This window comes from Plectropomus leopardus, chromosome 10 (assembly GCF_026936395.1).
Source record: "Plectropomus leopardus strain MGB_pleo_1.0 chromosome 10, ASM2693639v1, whole genome shotgun sequence".
In the NCBI taxonomy this organism is placed as follows: Eukaryota; Metazoa; Chordata; class Actinopteri; order Perciformes; family Serranidae; genus Plectropomus; species Plectropomus leopardus.
Window position 1 is genome coordinate 34,147,726 of NC_142185.1, and position 19,029 is coordinate 34,166,754.

General features: G+C 37.6%; 4 protein-coding genes across 4 annotated transcripts; 1 reads left to right on the top strand and 3 right to left on the bottom strand.

Moving 5' to 3' along the window:
• Positions 1-1,756: 1,756 nt before the first annotated feature.
• Positions 1,757-6,058, bottom strand: LOC121949454 (gamma-crystallin M2). The gene is made up of 3 exons (XM_042495146.2): positions 5,924-6,058; positions 3,668-3,910; positions 1,757-2,105 (listed from the first exon to the last, which is right to left on the bottom strand). The coding sequence occupies exons 1-3, from the start codon at positions 5,939-5,941 to the stop codon at positions 1,839-1,841; spliced, it is 528 nt and encodes a 175-aa protein (XP_042351080.2). The 5' UTR covers positions 5,942-6,058; the 3' UTR covers positions 1,757-1,838.
• Positions 6,059-8,160: 2,102 nt separating this feature from the next.
• LOC121948654 (gamma-crystallin S-1-like) lies at positions 8,161-9,000 on the bottom strand. Its single transcript, XM_088082809.1, has 3 exons — positions 8,977-9,000; positions 8,583-8,825; positions 8,161-8,492 (listed from the first exon to the last, which is right to left on the bottom strand). The coding sequence occupies exons 1-3, from the start codon at positions 8,983-8,985 to the stop codon at positions 8,220-8,222; spliced, it is 525 nt and encodes a 174-aa protein (XP_087938935.1). The 5' UTR covers positions 8,986-9,000; the 3' UTR covers positions 8,161-8,219.
• Positions 9,001-11,178: 2,178 nt separating this feature from the next.
• LOC121949432 (gamma-crystallin M2-like) lies at positions 11,179-12,853 on the bottom strand. The gene is made up of 3 exons (XM_042495116.2): positions 12,746-12,853; positions 12,325-12,567; positions 11,179-11,794 (listed from the first exon to the last, which is right to left on the bottom strand). Exons 1-3 carry the CDS (start codon positions 12,752-12,754, stop codon positions 11,519-11,521), a joined length of 528 nt encoding a protein of 175 aa, XP_042351050.1. The 5' UTR covers positions 12,755-12,853; the 3' UTR covers positions 11,179-11,518.
• A 2,784-nt stretch (positions 12,854-15,637) lies between these two features.
• Positions 15,638-16,711, top strand: LOC121949204 (gamma-crystallin M3-like). Its single transcript, XM_042494828.2, has 3 exons — positions 15,638-15,789; positions 15,956-16,195; positions 16,382-16,711. Exons 1-3 carry the CDS (start codon positions 15,781-15,783, stop codon positions 16,655-16,657), a joined length of 525 nt encoding a protein of 174 aa, XP_042350762.1. The 5' UTR covers positions 15,638-15,780; the 3' UTR covers positions 16,658-16,711.
• The last annotated feature ends 2,318 nt before the right edge of the window (positions 16,712-19,029 follow it).

Sequence of the window (19,029 nt, forward strand, 5' to 3'; positions counted from 1 at the left end):
CGGGCTGCTCTGACGCTCACACACACACACACACATGCAGAAATACAGTGTGTGCAGGCACAGTGACCATCACTTAAATACAACTCATCTGATGATTTTAAATGTGGCAGCATTGTTTTTCTGCAGACATTAAAGTATTTCTGAACTCTCTAACACTTAAACAAACATGGGGAAAAGGAATGAGCAAGTCAGGGAAATGATCCAAAAAATTGCAAGAATTTATAATTTATAATAAAATTATCTTACAAATAAGCACACAAAATCCAAAACAAACAAACAAAACAAAAACAGCGAGTAAAGAAAAGAAAAAAACATGAAATGGACTGAAAAATGCTTTAAAAGCAATAATAATTCTGTAGCATAAGTTTAAATGTACACTCTAAAAACAAATTATTTGGCCAAACAAAAAAATTCAACAGATTGCATCAGTTTTTTTGAGTTATGACAAACTTGAAATCACATGCAACGAGTGCACTGCATTTAAAGGGAATAAGCTTCTCTTCCACAATCAAATGCATATTGAAGTAGCACTTTACAACTGACAGTAAAACATTAGATTTTTTGCAAGGAAATGTCCTTTGTCTTAACTGTCTGACTTTGCATTTTAAGTGAAGTTGGAGAAAAGTTCAATTATCAAGTCAATTTCATTACCTTATTAAAGCTTAAATTCTTGTTTTAAATCAATTAACACAGAAATTTGAGTTTAAATTGCACACAGTATTAAGCTGGTGTCATTATCAACATTATTATATATATCATATTTAATTATTATTTTTGCACTGTCCTGCCCCTCCTAGAAATATAATGAATTGTTTTTTTTTTTTTTGGTTTTTTTTCTTTTACATTTACTTTATTTTGGTTTCTTAAATGCTTATTTTCACTTTTACGTGTGCCTGACATGACAAAAAAACACATTTTGAATGCAAAGCTACACTTTGTTCAACAGCTTTTCAAAATGAATATCAGTACAGGTTACATCTTGTTAGATTATGTTTCTGGTTTGTTTGTGAGCAGCATTGTTCAAAAACTACAGGACCGACTGTCACTAAACATGGACAAAAGAAAAACTCATCAAATACTGAAGAGCTTTGGAATCACAGAGTGGATACACAAATGAATTTTCGGTGCTGTGAACATTATGAGGTAGAGCGCTTGGCGCCTGCAGTTCAGCATGTGAGTGTTTGTGTCTTATATATGTGGACATAACGATGCAATTCTTGCAAATGGCAGCTAATTCTGTGTCGCTGCAGGATCTGTGGAAACGATCCATCATCCACATATTTATTCTAAAGATGAGATACTGAAGCAGCGACAACTTCCACATTTAGAAACCAACATATAGTCATTGTCAGGGCAAACCTCGCATCTCCACATTTTTACCATTTCTCAACCAATAATGTATTTAAAAAAGCGTATGACTAATTTAAGCTCCATTGGATCCCTTGAAAAACATGTTTTTTTTCTAATTCCTGAAAAATAGCAAGTTTGGAAAAAAGAGGTTTGACAGCAGCGATAAACTGCTTAACGTCGATAATTGTGTTACATTACTGTTTTTTTTAATAGTAAAAAAGGGTCCAGAGTTGCGTAAGTGGTTGTGCAGTTTATTGAAAATAATCACGCTGTGAGAATTTCAGCTTTTATGTTTTCTGCTTATTTTAATTGTCTCAGAATTTCTTTGTAATTTACATGAAACCACGTCTGAAGATCAGCAGTTAGTCTCGCTGTTTCCAGCAGAAACACAAACACAGAACGTGGATCGATGAACACACTGAGTACATTTTTTTAATGACATTTCCAAAAAAAACAGTTACGTAGAACATGAGCTAAAAGAGAGACGTCTAAAAGTCGTGGATGCGGCGGAAGGACCCCACGTTGGGGTTCATGGCCGCCCACTCGGTGAAGCGGCGGTACTCTCCCCTCTCCAGCAGGTACTGACGTCCGCGGTAGTTGGGGAGCTCGTAGAAGACCCAGGGGCCGTCCTGCACCTGCGCTGAGTGAGCCTCGTGGAAGTTCTCGGGCAGGTCGCTCAAATCTTCACTGCACTCCAACATCAGACCGTTGAAGTCGGGACGCTCGTAGACACGAATCCTGAACACACCAGAACCCTGCAAGACAAAGAGCAGGAGCTCAGTCCATCTGCGCTCAACGGACGACCACAGACAGCGACCGGGCAGCAAAGACAGGAAAATATCTGAGCACACTATATACTTTTCAGTACATTAGTATTTGCTTTACATTGCATCTTCAGAGTTTCTCTGTTTTTTTTACATATTCTAATATTTAGTATCTTTACCAAACCTTTAACCCTTCAGTATTACACACACACTCGAATCGCTCTGCGCACAAAATACGATTTTCAAAATCAAGCTTTTAAAAATATTATGCATTGATATCATTTTCGACTTTCATTGAGGTTTTTTTTTTTTTAACTAACATCTGTCCGAATCATAAATATGAAATATTTATACATTTTCAGAATTTTAACCCTTTAAATGCCAGGTTTGATGCTGCTGCGTTTCTGAAGGAACAAAAAACACACAAAATGATATACTACATGCAAAGTAGACTATTATTTATTTATTTATTTATTTATTTATTTATGATTATCACAGTCTGGGATATGTCAGTGATTTGCATGTATTGTAATGACATCATCTGGTAGAAAAAAGTAGAAAAAAATGCATAATCCAAGGCAAAAGCCCAGAATGACACCCAGAAATAATACAATGCATAATTTTATGCTCTGATTTGATTTGCACTTAATTGTATGAATTTTCCACTGCATATTTTGGATTTATTATAGGAGCTGAGCTGGAAATTCCAAGACTAAACAAGAATACACAATCCTGCCAAAATGTATGCCAAATGCATGAACACAGCCAAAATTGGTCAGCTGAGAACGCAGCCAGACAGAACCGCTCACGGTGTTATGATACACCGCCAGATGGCTGGACGGCACCTGTCGCGTCCACATGATACGCTGTTGGACGGCGTCAGGTTGAAACGCTGCTAATAACAACGTAATATAAGGAACACAAAGGTCAGTATAGGGCAGGTGGCAGTGGATGGATCCAACACACCCAGGACTTTCATGCACGAGTCCGGTGTTAGATTTCTGTCTGAATGTGATGTTTTTTTTCTCTACATCTGCCCATGTGCTCTTGTTCCTCTTGTGCTTTTTTTGCCTAAATGTTGTTTTGTGCTTTTTAAAAGTCCTGGCATTGGAAGCAGCATCCCAGAACTTTAACAGAGGGACACAGACAGCGTAATGCTGACTTTTTTGCTCATTTTCGGGCCATGTCTTGTTTAGTTGCTTGTTGCCTTCCCCCCATGTTTTTGAAAGAAATCAAACCAATTTGCTCAGGCTTTAAAGGGTCAAAAGTCAGGAACGCGTCATTATAACAACTCTCGTAAGACAGGAATTGCGTTTCTGGTATGATTTAGAAGTACTTTGGCTAAGGTCAGGGAAAGACCGTGGTTTTGTTTAATGTTAATAAAAGTCTGGTAAATTTTGGACTTTTTCAACTTGACCAAGGTCTTCCCCGAAAGTCTTGAAAGATAAATATTTCACACAGTAGTCATTGTGTTTATTGGTCCCGTAATGAATCTGTCAGGTGCATGTTATGCTCCTCATCGCTCTGGATTTATGTTTTCTGCGAGAACTCACGCTGCGTACGATCCGGCAGGACCTGATGCTGTCGTTGTAGCCCATCCAGCGCTGGTAATCCGAGTACTCGCCCCGGGTCAGGATGTACTGGTAGCCCAGGTAGTTGGGCCTCTCGTACAGGACCCAGGCGCCGCTCTCCACACGGACAGAGTTGCAGCGGCTGATGTGTGCGTTGAGCTCGGGACAGTCGCTGGTGCACTCGTAATATCGCCCCTGAAAGTTTCTGTCCTCATAAAACATAATCTGGAAAAAGACAACAGGTGTTCAGTCTTTGTGTTTTATTCGCACGTTTTTAGGAAACGTAAATGGTAGGGCTGTCAAATTAATTTTCAGATTCATTTTCTAAATTTTGATTAGTTGCAGAATTTCAATAGTTAATCGTATTTTTAAATCATGTTTTCAATTCCGTTATTCTGCATTACAAAACAGTCTTGAAGTCCATATTGACAAAGTATGCAATTCATACCAGATTGTCTTGATTAGAAATTAAATGACAGCAAAAATCTGCATGGGAGGATCATAAAGTGGGCAGGTCTGTAAAGGGGAGAATTATGGGTACCTGCAGAACCCATTTTCATTCAGATATCTTGAGGTTGAAGGTCACGAGATCCCTGTGAAATGGCCATGCTGTTTTTCTACGGCAAAACCAGCAAAACTCAGCCCAGTACAACCTCATAACGACAGGAATCTCAGCCGGCGATTAATGCGTTTTTAAATTTTTTTATACTTACAGTTAATGCATTAATGCTGACCGCCTTAATAAAAAAGTAAAAACATACATGTGCAGGTGAGGTAGAAACCCACTATGGACTTATAAAAAAAAATGAAAGGCTGAAATATAAATATTAAATAACTATGCAAAAAATTAGTTAACATGCATATATTCTAAATCCCTGTTCACATTGTAAATTATGATTAGCTCCTAATAAACACAGCACTATGCTAAAAAGAGAACAAAAATCAGTTATTTATCTCTAGATTCTGGATATAAACATGGACGCAGAAAATCATTCATCATAGGGTGATGAATGGATATTCTAAACTAATATATATGATCTGTTTCATAATAGACTGAAAACAGTGTAAATCCACATTTGATTAAAATGCTTTGTGTTTAACAAAAATGCTGCTGTTGGAAAAACTTGAGTCTGAGGAGGTCAATTCTCCAAGCTGAAATATTAAGAGCTATGGTAAAACGTTTTAATATTCAATCAGTAGTTGCAGATATCAACAATGTTTTTGTTTTTTGTTTTTAGTTATAATTCCAAAACATCTGTAAGGAAATTTGAACTGGTAACATTTCCAGTGAAAAATATCCACAATTTCTCACAAGTAAAAATGTTAATTCTCAATATCAAAAGTAAATGTTTTACTACTAGAAATATTATTTTTTTTAGATATCTATAAATACATTACAATTTCACTTAACTTTTACTATTGACTTCTATTCTAAATCACTTACAAATGTCTATAATCCATTTTTGACGTGTTATCAATCCAGTCCAAACTATCCATGATGTCATTTTGACCTGCTTTAATTATTAATGATGATTAATTATATCTACAATTAAACTCTTACAAGTGAAAATGTTGATATCTGTAATTGGTCTTACTGTAGATAAATCATAAAAATGAAATTGTTGATATCTAAAACGGGTCATTACATTTGCACTTATAACTATCCTTTTTTCAGCACGTGGAAACTTTAATGTGGATATCTGCAGGCATGTTCAGATTTATTTGTTTGTGAATAATGGAGAGGGGGTGGGATCAGATAAGTTTTCTCTTCTTCCTATTTCTTTTTCGAACAGTAGAACTGACTGTTTTTTTTAACTGTTTGCAGTTTTCTTTTGTTGGTTTGTATGTTTATGGGGGAGTGGGGGGTGGGGGTGGGAGAGGGGAGTACAATCAGTCACAAAAAATGACTCATGTAGTGAAGAAAATATCTAAAAATAGGTTTGGAAAGGTTAAAATGTAACTCTACATGTGAAAATATATTTGTAACATTTTAAAGTTTGTTTGCAGATTTATTAAAGTAAACTTTTAACTGCTCAAAATTACATTTTGAGCAGTTAAAAGGTCATTTTTACTGGTGAAAACTAAATTGCAACTCATCCGCCCAACTTATTGGTTGTTAAAAGGGGTTGCCAAAGAAGAGCAACTTTTTTTGCGACTGACACTGGAGTTTCGATGTTCTTGTATCAGATCAAATAATGCAGACAGCTGGTCACATGATCTATCTGCTCGTCTGCTTACCTTTCCCACACGGTCCATGTTTGGGCCTCACACCAACTTTTGAAGGCCGTTTGTTAATCCCGCCTTTCACATACACAATGTCGTCTACCGGCCCGGTCCAGATTTATATATACAGTGTATGTGTGCACACTGAAGTGCACTGCCAGGGCCATCATTGTCATTTTAATTGCCTCAGCATTTATATGTGCAATGGCTGATGCTGCAGTAGTTTTAAAAATGCTCGCCTTCATGCAGTGTTTATCCACAACGGCTGACCTCTTCATCTGCCAATGCCTGATTCCAGAAACGAGTTATTGATCCAATTAAATCTTCTCTCCTGCAGCTGATGTGAAGTCAGCTAATGGCCACTCACTGCTGTGGCTTTAACATCTGTGTGACAGGTGTGTGTTCACACACTCTGACCACACGAACGCCTCAGCACACAGTCTGCTGCCGAGCTCTGAAAAACCTGAACGGCTCATTATTATGTTTTTATAACAGCATAAAACAGCATGAGTCATAACCGAACATGGAGGACGATATTCTCACCGCATGAGAATTGTCAAATCTTGATAGCTGTCCTGTATGATTCAAGTAGAGCTGAAACAACCATTAATCCATCAGTCAATCCACAGACATGAATTAACAGTTATTTTGAGAAATGCATATTTTCAACCACATACAGTACGGCAAACGTTTGATATTTCCAGTTCCTCCAACGTAAAGATTTGTTGCTTTTCTCTTGTCTTCACTGTGAAGTCTGACGGGTTGATTTGACTTTTTTAAATAAGTTAGTAAATATAAGTTTAGTCTTCAGTAAACATAACTTAAGACTAATTGTTATGTCAACGTAATAAGTAAACATAAGTAAGTACAGACAGAAAAACATGAGTAAAGGTATGCATACTTTTAAAATAAACATACAAGTAAAGACAAAAACCATGTAAGTAATCTCTGTTTACTTTAGGTTAACATAAGTCAAGATCAAAAAGAAGTTAAATTGTGTTTACTTAATAAGTAAACACAACCTTTGAACTTTTTAAGACAAAATTGCACGAGTTTGTAATATTGGTAGTTAAAGACAAAAAACATAAAGTAATGTTTACTTCATATCTAAACAAGTGATGTGTTTCTGTATATGTAAACATTAGTAACATAAGTAAGTTATGTTTTTTTAGGTAAAACAAAGACAAAGCATAAGTGCAGAAGAAAAAAGTAAAGACAGAAAAACTTAAGAGAGTAAAGAGAGAAAAACTTAGATTATGTTTACTTAAGTTAAATATGAGTAAGTTATGTTAACTTCCCAAGTAAATGTAAGTAAAGACAAAAAACATCTGTTAAGTTGTGTTTACTTAATAAGTTAAGAGAAGTGAAGACAAAAAACATAAGTAGTTATTTTTACTTTAGATGTTAACATAAGATAGTAACGACAAAAAAGTTCTGACTTATTGAACTTTTATTATTTATTAATGTGCGTCTCATGGATGTGAATGTTATGTTTTTGAGCTTTTAATCAAAAGTGATTTTCTGTCACTGTGTCATCGACAATAAAGTTTTCTTGATTCTTCATGAGTAAACATATGTAAGTAAAGACAAAAAACACAAGAACAGTTTACTGTAAGATTAACCTGTTACTGTAAACTGAACAGGTCTGTTTTGGGTCTTGGACTGTTTGTGTGTGCACTCTTCAGTTTCTAAAGGCCAAACGATCGATCACATAAATGACAGTAGTTTGTAAGTTTTACTGGCAAGAATCCTTTAACTTTTCATACAGTTTTGTGTTTTGTGTTTGGGCAGAAATCTGTCAATGTCCCACAGTCTGCGCGCAGGCATTTCCCTTCAATATACGCGACAATTAATTAAATTAAAAGTGCACCTTTGTATAACACAATACAGTTCAACTGCATCACAAACTACATCCTCTGAATGGCCATGAAGCTGACTCAGCACTTCCTCTACACTCTTAGCATAAACTGAACATCAGTATTTTGGGACTTGGATGCTGAATTGGACTTCTTCTAGCTCAGTTGTACCTAATACTCTGGCAACTGGATATATTTTGCTTTAATCTTCTTGGAGGACTTGAAAACCTGTGATAGTTTGATCAGAACAATACGTTAAATGATAATGATAATCATGATGCACTGTGTATGTATGGCCAAAGTAAGTTATTAATAGCATCAATATATCATTATGTTTCTTTAAATTATTATTGATATAAGAGAAGAGCTGAATTAATCTTCACACAGACACAAACATTTGCATCACATTCATTTATTGCAGCGAATCTCATTACAACAAACTAAGTGGTTGAATTTCACAGCTCCATGATTCTTCTGATGGAGCCCACCACTGACTTCAGAGCTCCCCACTCTGAGTGGTGTCGGTAGTCCCCTTTCTCCAGCAGGTACTGGCGACCACAGAAGTTGGGGTGTTCAAAGAAAATCCAGGCGCCCTCCAAAACCTTGCAGGACTGGACATCATGCCTGAGCCATTTCTCCTCGATGGACTTGGTGTTTTCTGTCAGCTCCAAAGATTGCCCGTCAAAGTTTGGCCGGTCAAACAGCCTCAGCTTGCACGGACCTTTGGCCTGAAAACAGTGAAAGAGATCATCTTTAAGACAGACTGTGTTTTTAATTTTTTATTCATTTTTTTTTGCTGTTGCATTGTTATGACTTACATTTTTGATGATCCTGCAGGATCTGACACAATCATTGAAGCCCATCCAGCGGCGGTAGTCGTTGTACTCCCCTGGACCAATCACATACTGATAACCCATGTAGTTGTTACGCTCGTACATAACCCACCAGCCACCCTCCACCTTCACCGAATTGCATCGGTGGATGAAGGCCTGCAGGTCGGCAGAGTCGCCTTTGCAGTCGTAGGACTTTCCCTTGAAGTCCCGGTCCTCGTAAAACACAATCTTGAAAGAACAGACATAATTACACACTTGTAAATGAAAATGGGGTCTTATGTCCTTTAACAAAACATCTGATGTCTCTGTTCCTTGCACCAAATTTAGAGAATTATTAGCTCTTGCAAGTATAAGAACACACTTAGAATACTGTGCTCACCTTCTCCATCTGTAGCTCTTAAAATACTAGATTCTGTAACAAACGCAGTACTCTTTATACATGGCAGAGACAATACTACCAAATGCATGGTTAGCAATGCCTGTAGCAGTTATTACAATTGAAATATTCATCTAGAGTCTGCCCATTGTTCTTACGCACTGAATTGCCTGTCTGCACACAAAGGCTGTTTAGCAGTGCCAAGTATCTAAACCTCAGTCGCTGCTCAGTCCAAACTGATCTGGACCACTGCAATAAATCTGTTTTGTTTATGCAAGTTTTTATGTAAGCTATAAGCTTTGAGCTGCATTCAATTAACAAAAGGTTCAATACACACACATTTCAACATCATTACCTTTTATTATTATATCATTTACTGTATGAAATAATACCAAATAAGCCATATAACATTACTTACATTAATTCAATGTGTAGGATTACTCACAATTCATGCATTTCAAGGAAAAGTGCAAAGTCTAATAAAACAATATTAAGCTGCAGTAATTAAACTGCAAATTTGTAACATCTAGGCTCTACTTCCTATGGAAACTTAGAAGGCTAAATTCCAGAGCAAGATCCTGGTTAACTGGCATGGTTCATGCACGGAGTATCTGCTGCCAAACCACCAGACTACAGCGCAGCTTCATTCCCCTGACTGTGAGACTCATCAACTCCTTTAACGCCAAAAGATGTAGCAGGATTTAGGGACCAGTTTTAACTTGTCTACCTGGTACTCTGCACCTTGAACCTTGTATAACAACTCTATCAGTCTGTTCTCATGCATTGTTCGTACAGACACCTACCGAAAGTAATGCACCAAATTTGTCATGAGCAAGTAATTTGTGTGTAGCTCGCGTACCTGGGCAGGCTTCGATCATGCAGCAAACTGGCTGACAGAAGTAAAGAGGGAAGAAGTCCCTGGAAGAGGTCAAGTTAGGGTGGTGGATGGGTCACATAACATGGGACGTTCCCAATCAGACTGGTGTTCGGTGGAGTAAAGTGAATTTTAAGTCATTTTAAGGTGTGTCGTCACCATATTTCATTTACTTGCCTAAACCTAACCTACGTAACTTTACGTTAAATGCATAACTTTATGTTAAGTACATAAGGTTATTTGTGAGGTACTTATTTGTTAGCTATTACACAAACTGTTTTGTGCGTATTTTTGTAAAATATCATACAAATTATTGTATGAGGACCCAATTGCCAGTAACAAAAGAAATGTTGGTTTTGTACGTTTCTGCAAAGCATGGATACGGAACATTTTCACATTATTTTATAGGGCTTGCATTGAAATTTTATGGTAAAACTTAATGTTGAAACTTTACGTTTAAGCAACGCTCTGGCTAGTGTTCGGTTAGGTTTGGTTAAGCTATAAAAACACTAAGTAACAATAAAGAAAATAAGTTCTTTGGAATGTGTAAAAACAAGATTTATTTTACTTTGTACTCATTTTTGATTGTCTTTTGCAGAACCACTTTCTGCAAACTTCTGCAGGAAGTTCGGAGATGTATGATAGACCTGTGTTGACAGGATGGACAAAAAGTTTCTGTTCTTTTAATGTCTAATGTACACCTTTTAGTATATAAATGTCATCAGTTATCTTGGATTTGTCAGAGTTTCTTTTTGTATATGAGCCTTAAGATGGTAATTGGCAATATTTTAATTAAATGTCATTAAAATATTTATGTAAGTATTATTATGTGAGTATTTTGTCATTTGTATTTTGTTGGACAGAAACAAATTAAGATGTAATTTGAAACAAAATACTTGCTTGTATTTGAATTACTTAAAAATACAATATTCGCTTTGACTGACAGAAACGATCCAGCATGCACCCTGAATTTGCAGCTTCCCACCTACAACTGACCATTTCAGATCTTAAATCTGGTAAATTAGTACAGCTTTGCAGTGTAGGGGATTTAGGGTCAGACCCATATTGAGGCAACTAAATGCCTAAAGTGTGATAGTATCAGTTTGTAAAGAATGTTTTTATGTGTTTTTTAAATGACGAATTATCTGTATTTTAAATTAAATACATTTTCTCATACCAGTATTTTGTGTTTTATTTTGAAACATTTGATGAGCATGCATTTCTAACAAGATGCCTTTAAATGCTTTTAATGGAAATTAGAAGATGAGACTGAAAACCGTTGAAGGTGTCAGGCACAGGACCTAAATGATAAAGGAACACAGAGGGCGCTGTTATGGGTTAGAAATGCTTTTATTTATGTAAGTGCAACACTCAGGGTTCTGGGGAGAAGGACGTGTCAAAATGGGAGAAGCAGGTGGGAGGCTAAAGGGTTCTGGAATCTTTGCCTTCTGGAATTGGGAACTTCTTGAGGCGTTCTAGAACTTCTTCAAGATTCCGGAACGTCAGTGGGGAATCTGGAAAAATTTGGAACCGTTGGAACATCGTAGAGGTTCTAAAACTCAATGTTCCAAAACTCTAACTCTAGAACTCCTAAAATTGTCGAACTTTGGTGTCCTGATCGTTCAGGTGACTCTTTCAGGAGGCTCCGAACCCTGCATGGTTGCTGCTATTCTAGAACTCTGTGATCATGCGGAAGGATCCAACAGCAGGGGAGGTGGCGCCCCAGTCTGTATAGTTGTGGTACTCGCCACGTTCCAGGAAGTACTGGTGTCCGTGGTAGTTGGGCTGATCGTAGACGACCCACGCACCATCCATCACCACAGAGGAGTGGGCCTCCTGGAACTTGTAGGTCTCGTAAACAGATGGGCAATCCTCAACACACTCTGCTGTCTGACCTCCGAAATCCTTCTTTTCGTAGAATCTGATCTTCCAGGACTTTCCATACACCTTAAAAGAGTTAGAAAATTAAAAGTTAATGAAATTACGTTTGTATTTTAGCGTCTGAATTCTTTGACCTATTTCTGTTGCCTCGTTTACTTTGAGCTCACATAAACAAATGGGTTTCTTGGCTGTTTTCCTGGTTTCCTTCAATAACTGATGTGCAAGGGCATGGAGATAAAGCGCCCTGCTGCCAAATCATGAGCCTTTTATCTCTCCTTTTTCTCTGTTGGCCTTTCACTGATTACTGCTTGGTTGGTGCACTCTGTGGTATTTCACTGGAGCTGGGCACTGTGCAAATCATTAACCCAAAAAGTTTCCCCAAATCATGCTATGTCCTCGGTTTTATGTTAATTACTACCCAATTTGACGTTATGTTTTACCTAATGTACAGCTTGGTGGCCTAAGTTTATCCCAGCTTAAAGAAACTGGTGTATTAACAATATCATGAATAAGACGACCACTGCTACAGGATTAGTTTTATAGCTTTTATCTGTCGATTGCGTTTTAAAAAGCATCTACTGGTTATTTGAGCTTACGTTTTTGATACAGCGGCATGACTTGATGCTGTCATTGAATCCCATCCACTGCTGGTAATCAGGGTATTCCCCGGGGCTCAGGATGTACTGGTTGCCAGTGTAGTTGGGACGCTCGTACAGCACCCAGCAGCCACTCTCCACCTTAATGGAGTTGCAACGGCTGAAGTAAGAGCGCAGGTCAGGACAGTCCGCGCTGCACTCATGGCTTCGCCCTTGGAAATTCTTATCCTCGAAGAACACAATCTGGATGGAAGGAAACATACAAATCCCGGTAAACTTTCATTCCAGCATCGGAGGAAATACAACAGCATACCATTGTGCCTGGCTGCCATTAAAATGACTACCAACTAGACAAAAGACCGTTTGCATGCACTACAGTTACTGCCTGGAAAACCGTTAGACAACAGCAGTTGCTCCTTACCTTCCCCATTGTTGATGATGTTGCTTGCCTCCAACCCAGCTGCAGCTGTGATGTGGTTTATATCGAAAAGCAGAATGTGCAGACGAGGGAAAGCTTTTGTCATCTAAATGAGCCTGATTTGCATATCAGCAAAATGGTTTAGTCAAGTTTGATTTCCCTTTGTCCACATTTGATGGCCTCATATCAAAGAATTCCAAAAAATTGGCATGTAAAACTTATAAAGGCCAACAGCCATCTTAAATGATAATTGTGTGTATTGTTTCCATTGAGTTCTGCCCTATCAAATGATTACATGTTCTGTAATTATTATTTTTGGAACGGGAAATTATTCGGTAAATTGTCTTCATTTTTATGTCTTACGAGATAAGAGAATAACAACAGTAATGCATTCTTTAACTCTTGAACAATGGTTGGCACCGGTAAATGTTAGCTCTACGATGTCTGGTCTCCTGCATTATTTGTCTTGTACATTATTCTTGTCTTGTCATCTACATTATTCTTATCTTGTCTTCTAAATTATTCTCATCTTCTACATTATCTTGTCTTCTTCATTACGTTTGTCCTGTCTTCTACTTTATACAGGAGACAGGTTGGTTTAACGAGTTGTTGGTTGCAGATTATCAGTTAAGAAACAGCATGAATGAAAAATGTAAACAACAGAGATGACAGAAGTCATTCTTGGTCTTAAGTTCTGCAAACATATTTATCATAACGAATTATTTCATTTAACCAAACATCTTTTTTTTGGCGCTAACAGTCACATTTCCGACAGTTCGATCACAATGGAAGCTGCAGTGTTGCCTCCTCGGAGGTGAACTCACAACAGAGATTTGATGGCAAGGAAAGCACAGACGCAACTAATCACATTACCGATGGCCTCGTCAGGTGGCGTGCAGCCGGGATCGATGTTATCAGTTATCAGAGAAAAGTCTAACTGAGACAAAAGTCAATCACAAAAACTGTTTTCCCCTATCCAACAGTGTTTGGCTGACAGCAGAGGAGAACAGGATGTATAGTAAGAAAAAAGTCCCGATTTAAATCCAGTGCTATGTGTTTAATGTCCACTGGCATGATCTACGGACCACTGGGACGCCTGGATGCACTATAGAGCTTTTACTTGTTAGAACTGAAAAACTTCATTAAACAACAGCCAGCATTAGTGTCAATGGTGGGCTTTTGTGTTATTAATGAATGAAGGCCACTGCAAAAAAACTGACCTGAAATCGATGCTTTTTTTTGTAGATTATTCGGATGAAGGCCAAGTTAATCATCGCTAAAGGTATTCTGCATATTAGGATCTGAATAAACATATACGTGTGAATCTAAATGACTAGTTTTTAATAAAATATGAAAAATGATGTGTTTTTAGCTTGGTTTTTACTTAAGTTGCCTCGTCATTTGTTGCCTAAGTCTTAGTCATCTTTTCTACTATTTATCTTTTAATCCCTTGTGTCTTCTAACCATACTTGGTAAACATGGCTTTTAATACACTTTTTTTACTCTATGTTTTTACTTTTTTATGTATAAATTTTGTTTTACTTGATTTTCTTGTGTTTTTGACTGTATTTTTTTTAATGTTGTCACTGCTGTACAATAAATTGCACCTCTGGGGACAAATAAAGTTCTACTTGACTGATTTAGTCTTTTGATTTTTACTTATTTGAAACATTTTATTGTTTACTGTTGTAATTTTTAGTCGTTACTTTTTCTCTGTGCTGTTTAAATCCTGCTCTGTGAATCACTTTGGGCTGCATGACTGTATGAAAAAGTGCTTTATAAATAAACTTAGATTCAAAAGAACAATATCCATAGCTTTGCCTTAATGTGGTTGCAGCTTTAACTGTGTTTTTTTGGTTCTATTTGATGCAGAACATAATTATCTAAAAGGAAATGTGTTTTGTAGTACAGTAAGTCTCATGTCAAAGGTTTTTAATACTATAAACACGATATTTTTCCTTGTGTTTCATATCAGTTTCAACCAAACACTTACATTGACCTCATAAGTCTCTTCCAACTTTGTTTTTAAATTGCAAGTCACGTCCATTTCAAATGAAACCATACGTCGCTACTCGTTTGAATTTTATTGCTTAAATCAATAAAATGATGGCAGACTGCCATTCAGCTGCTTGAATTTCAGGGTCCTGGAACGGTGCACGTTGGCTCACTGTCCTGGCTTACTGGGACAATTAAACTCAGCAGAGCTATCGCGAATGTTTATTATAAATAATGACTGTGTTTTTCCTGCTTCGATGGGTCAAAATGTCCGCTGTAAAAAAAAGGCCTATGACAACAATACTGATAGAAGTAAAAGTATAATCCCAACCATAAAACTACTGAGACAAAATACCAACCTTTTGCAATTTTTGTTAGCAAAAGATACTAATTCACTCTAAATATATGTGGACCAACACACACATGTGCTGCAGGCGTTAAAATGCACAAACACAGACATCCCTGAGATAAAACTTATGTTTCTGGGCATCCAGAGAGTTTAAGGAATTAGAAATGCACAACCTAAAAATAGAAGGAGCTCAAAGCTTCATTTGTCAGCTTTACCGATCACGCTCTGTGGTTTGGGTGCATTTCAGGGCAAATATAACACTGAAAACATGGATTAATTGTGATAAAATAGACCTGCAGCCATTGGAAATGTGTTATCTCCTTAAGACATCGATGGTCTAAACTGGTGACGCATTCAAGCAAAGCATGACTAATCTGTTCCGACACTCGGCTGAAAGTGTGATATAACTCCGTTTTTTTTCTTGTCACTCTAATCTTCTCCAGTCTGAGAAATGTACAAACTGCCGCTCAGTCCTTCTCCCTCCTCTCCTGCCTTGTGTCTTCCACCCATTTCCCCTCCCTTTGTTCTGGATCATGATGGCACAAATGAAATTAACAGCGATCGCAGAGCTGCTTATTCATCAGCTTCCACATAATTTGAATAACAAAACCCTGTTACAGCGCGTATAAAGTATAAAAGCCGCCTGGCAGCCGCAGGTTGTTGGACAGATTCCCACAAACACAGATCATCAAACATGGGCAAGGTATGTAGAGAGTAGGCCAGAAAACAAGCACTTTAAAGTTCAGGAGGCGCTCGGGGTTAACAAGAGGGAAAAAAGATAGACCGATCTCAGCTAACAAAAGTACATTTTGAAATGGACAAATTTAGGCCGATTCCAAATCCAGTTGTGTTTTTTTTCTTTTCTACAGATCATCTTCTACGAGGACAGGAACTTCCAGGGTCGCTCCTATGAGTGCATGAGCGACTGCTCCGACATGTCCTCCTACCTGAGCAGGTGCACTTCCTGCAGGGTGGAGAGCGGCTGCTTCATGGTTTACGACCGCCCCAACTTCATGGGGAACCAGTATTTCCTGAGGAGAGGGGAGTACTCTGACTACATGTCCATGGGCATGAGCGACTCTATCCGATCCTGCCGTTTGATTCCTCAGGTATGCACGGACTCTGAAAAGATAAACGTACCTCTAAATGAGTGATCTTTCATGTCTAATCGAGTTACAATAGTCAAATCAGTTGCTAGTTTAATTTATTTTCCTGTTTTGCTGTTATATGTGGGTTAGAAAGTAAATGTCTAAAGAGAAAGACTGCAAATTCTTCCTCTTTTTATTCATCAACAGCACAGGGGCTCCTACAGGATGAGGATCTACGAGAGGGAGAACTTCCAGGGCCAGAGTCACGAGCTGATGGACGACTGCGACAACATCCAGGACCGCTACCGCATGTCCGACTGTCAGTCCTGCAACGTGATGGACGGCCACTGGCTGATGTACGAGCAGCCCCACTACAGAGGCAGGATGATGTACCTGAGGCCCGGCGAGTACAGGAGCATGAGAGACGTGGGATACAGCGGCATGAGGCTCAGCTCCGCCAGGCGTATAATGGATTCCTGCTGAAGCAGAGAGAGAGAAATGTGCTGTTGAATAAAATGAGAGCGGAATCAAACGTCACTTTGTCATCATGTTGTCTTTTATCAACTAAAAGATGGAGTTTAAAGGTTTAATTTGGCAGAACTGGTGTTTAAAGTGGGTGCAATTGTCCGGCAGTATTACAACTTTAAATGTGCAAACTCCAAATTGCACGTGTTAAATACCATCAGCGATGGATATAAAGACAGAAAAGAGGCATACACATAACCTAAACATACTGTGTAATGAGGTTTTATACACCCTAGATATTTTCACGGTTTCACTTCGTCTGCATGACCATGATCACTATTACACTCTATTGTAGCTGTAAGTCTGTTCTAGTCAACTTTATTTATATAGCACACTTCACAGAGAGTAAGCTCAATGTGCTTTACGCACAACAAATGTGCACAAAAATAGAATAAAAAAAGGTTGTGAATGCATATTTATGTATATACAGAGAAAAAAGAGAAAAGAAATAATAATAATAAAAGAAATACATAGTTGTGGTAGTCACTTTTATGCTTTGCAGTTTATCATTAGTGCAAAACAACATATGAAAGTGTTATTTTTAACAACTTTGCTCATATTAAGAGCACACATTTCCAAACATAGATGAATTTTCAGCACCATGAACTGAATACATATTATACACGCAGCTGCTGTCTATAGAGAACAGAACTGTGCAGTCACGCCGCTCTGATCTGCAGAGATGTTTCTAGACTACAAAAAAAACTCTTAAAGGGGACCTCCACCAAATTTACACACAAAGTGCAGCTCACTCCTCAGCCCGTGAAAGCACTATTGTACTGTCCTTTTTGCTCCTGACAATAACCCCGAAATGACACCTTTTATGATGATCCGGCATGAACACATCAACAAAACGCAGACAAATAAACAAACAATACAAACCACACACAACAAAGTGACAAAGACACACAAAGGGGGAGAAATTAGCAGCAAGAAAATAATAAAAGGTTAACAAGCATATTATGGTTAGTTAACTCCGATAAAACCTGTTGCTGATCATTCACGACCAAAATGCTCCTTGACGGGGGACCGTACTCATCTAAGCCTCTCATAGAGAAGAATTGACAATGATTTATCAAAATCAGTAATGTCTAGATCCAAATTTGATTTTGAACTTTTTGAGCAGATTCTTGTGAATCCTCAACTTTTAAAAAGTACAATACTTAAACGAGAGACTAAACCTTTAAGAGATGTTTCCAATTTCCATGAAAACTCCTCAACACTGGTTTTATACTCACTTCATTTGTGACTTTTTTTTCCTCAAAATATGTTGTTTGTGTGCACAGGTGTAGATATCGGGGTGACAAGCTGGGGACGCGTCCCCGTCAATATTTAGAACATCTGTCCCCCTTTATAGAAAACATGACAGTAGCAGAGAACTTTTGTTGAGACAAAATGAGGCATTTAGGTCATAAATTGATGCAAAGAAATGCACAAATTGGTGCATCAAAATTCCCCAGAATGCAGGAAAATTGAGTGTTTGGTGTGCAGAAACCCGTTTCCCCACTGTTAACACGAAACCTGCAACTATGAATCACAACATCATCAGTCAGGGATTACAGGTTGAAACGTCTGACCAAGAAAATGTTGAAAGAAAGAAAAAGCTTGACCAAAATTGGGGAGTAAAACCAGAATATATGGGCTCACAAATTTTATTATTGACCTTTTTGAAGACCCAATTTATGTGAGTCCCCTACTTTTTTTTTAAGTACAACTTGCTAAACACTAAACTGCTGGACTTCACCGACCTTTAGATTTTTTTAATCTCAGTGAAAACACGTCCACTTTGTTGCCGTTATTTGTGTTCAGTGTTTAAAGCAAGTAGTACTTCTTATTTTTACATTCATGCTTCAATAAATGTTTATAACGGTATTACGATATTCTAGTTTTTAGTTACTTTAGTTTTAGTTTCTAATACAAGCTATGCATTTGTGCTTGCTCCTATAAACATGAGATCAATTAAGGGATTTTCTTTTTCTTTTATTATATTTGTGCTACTGAGAAATTAACACAAATAAACACCTTAGCCAGAAAATGAGGATAAATAATCAATAAAAGTATAACGCATGAGCTCATTTGCAAATTTTGTCTTTTTTTCTTCTTTTTTTGGTATTGCACACCAGATGGCATCGTCTTTTCATTTTCTCTTACACTAATGCTCTCAACAAACACTCCAATCCACTCCATATTTCCTCTTAGTTTTGCTTCTTTTGAATGTAGTAAAGAAAACTAAAATTAAATAAATAAATAAAAATAATGGGTCCTTACACAATGACTCCTGACTGTCTACCAGTCATGATGGACACCCATAATATTTCAGGATCATTTGA

Coding starts and splice junctions, on each gene's coding strand:
- LOC121949454 (XM_042495146.2), bottom strand. Junction 2,106..3,667: donor CCTGCCGGATCGTACGCAGC/GTGAGTTCTCGC, acceptor TTTGTCTTGCAG/GGTTCTGGTGTGTTCAGGAT.
- LOC121948654 (XM_088082809.1), bottom strand. Junction 8,493..8,582: donor CCTGCAGGATCATCAAAAAT/GTAAGTCATAAC, acceptor CACTGTTTTCAG/GCCAAAGGTCCGTGCAAGCT.
- LOC121949432 (XM_042495116.2), bottom strand. Junction 11,795..12,324: donor CATGCCGCTGTATCAAAAAC/GTAAGCTCAAAT, acceptor AACTCTTTTAAG/GTGTATGGAAAGTCCTGGAA.
- LOC121949204 (XM_042494828.2), top strand. Junction 16,196..16,381: donor CCTGCCGTTTGATTCCTCAG/GTATGCACGGAC, acceptor ATTCATCAACAG/CACAGGGGCTCCTACAGGAT.